The following is a 1,985-nucleotide window of genomic DNA, read 5'->3' on the forward strand; positions in this document are numbered from 1 at the left end:
CTTTCCCTTTTTTATTGCCCTTTCCTTTTAAAATTCCTTTTAAAATTCCTTTTAAAATTCATGGGTTGGCGGTCCCCAACTCCCGGGCCGTGAACTACTACTGGTCTGTGGCCTGTTAGAAGCCGGGCTGCACAGCAGGAGGTGAGCGGTGGGCAGGCGAGGGAAGTTTCATTTGCAGACACTCCCAGGCGCTAGCATCACTGCCTTAGCTCCACCTCAGATTATCAGGCATTAGATTCTCATAGGAGCACAGGTCCCTGGTGCCAAAAAGGTTGGGGACCACTGCCATGGGAAAAGAATGTAGAAATAAGTATAAAGTCATAGATAGTAAAGTCAGGGACTGCTTTGGAGATGCAGTTATCCTGCCCTTTTTCCTCTCTTGTGTGTGCACATACCTTCATAGCTGATAAAATAGTGTTCAGAGAGAACATAAGACTTGTATGTGATCATAAAATTTAATTAGTAGCAGAACCAGTACCAGAGTCTAAGAGGCTTGGCTCTATCTTGGTGTTTTTTGGTATCCCATACTTGTTACCAGAGTTGAGACTTCGGTGGTTAGTGTAGATGTGTCTTAAAAGCCTTTTTCGTGTGTGTGCATGTGTGCCTATTCAGCAACTTTTTCTTTTTTTCTTTTTGAAGATGATATCTTTTCCTCTGGTGTCCAAGCTAAGACAACGAAACCAAAAAGCCGATCTTCACAGGCAGCACGTGAACCAAGATCTGAACAGAAGGTTGCCAACATATTTGATGATCCTCTGAATGCCTTTGCAGGCCAGTAGAGCCTACAGGGTATCACATCTCAGTCTCTAGCTACATCCTTGAGTTAATGATACTGTCTTATATGCTCATTATCCTAACTGAATTATAAAAAGCAAATACTGAAACAGCATGCTCACCTCTTACCAAATGCACCTAATCATGCTTAAAACAGCAAGGCAAAAATAAACATTTCACAGTATTTTGTTTTGTTTTTTGAAACTCTATTTTGATTTAATTCATCTTGCTAGAGCCACAGTATGATTTAGAGCTTATTAGAGAAGAAACCTGTTGATGCATATCATGGGTAGGCAAGGAATCCTAGAGGTAGCAAGTGCCAGATAGACGACCAGGGGTCTTCCTTACATGGACGGGAGCCCTGTCTTCATCACAGTCTGGGTAGGTGATAGAGGAAGAGGATGAGAGATTATCTACTTCATGAGTCTTTGCAATAGGAGAGAAGCTTTCTCTGATACCACTGAATTCTGAAAATGCCCCTTCAGACCCACTAAGGCAAAGTTTGACAAACTATGGCCCTCCCTCTGGTCTTTTTTTTTTTTTTATTTTAATAAAGTTTTATTGGAACACAACCATACCTATTTTAATATTATCTGTGGCTATTTTCATCCTACATATAATACGAGAGTTAAGTAGTTGTGACAGCGACTGGATGGCCCATAAAGCCTAAGTTATTTTCTTTACAGAAAGTTTGCTGATCCTTGCTCTAAGGCATTCATTTCCATTCCTTGGATCTTTGCATTATTTTGTGAAAGAGGTGGAATGAACCCAGTGGTAGGGAGAAGATGGAAATGTCAGCCTCTAGAACAGCACTGTTCCTTAGAGCTTTGCACTTATGGAAATGTTCTGTAACTGTTGTCCAATGTGGTATCCACTAGCCACATGGATGGCTGACCCTCCTTCTAGTCTATTTTCCTGTGCTGTGCCATGCCATCTCAGTGCTGAGTAGTCAATCTGTAACCATGGCACAATCTTGTAGGTAGGCCTGTTTGGCTTCACCAATCCTGAAGCCACTACTTCCTTGGACACTTTTAAGATCAAACTGGGAACTGCTCGTATTCAGAGATTTTGTACAGCTCCCACAGACCAGCTGTTTACCCTGCTCTGCTTTGAGAGTGACCCTACACAGGAGACGGTGCATACTAGTTGCCTGCCCTTTTCCCTGTCCCTTTTGTGCATCTACCTTCTCTCCCTTAGTTTTCATAGGTATA

The 1,985-nt window shown here is 42.2% G+C and overlaps 1 protein-coding gene across 8 annotated transcripts in view; it reads left to right on the forward strand.

Moving 5' to 3' along the window:
• Nucleotides 1-958, forward strand: part of LOC102897364 (WASH complex subunit 2A) — a 51,032-nt gene extending 50,074 nt beyond the window's left edge. For all 8 annotated transcript variants that reach the window (XM_006916936.3, XM_025050313.1, XM_015593257.2 and 5 more), the window contains one exon: nt 640-958. In XM_006916936.3, the coding sequence (XP_006916998.1) occupies nt 640-779 (140 nt within the window). In that variant the 3' untranslated portion in view covers nt 780-958. The remainder of the gene's footprint in view (nt 1-639) is intronic.
• The last annotated feature ends 1,027 nt before the right edge of the window (nt 959-1,985 follow it).

This window comes from Pteropus alecto, unplaced genomic scaffold, assembly GCF_000325575.1.
Source record: "Pteropus alecto unplaced genomic scaffold, ASM32557v1 scaffold287, whole genome shotgun sequence".
Taxonomy (NCBI): domain Eukaryota; kingdom Metazoa; phylum Chordata; class Mammalia; order Chiroptera; family Pteropodidae; genus Pteropus; species Pteropus alecto.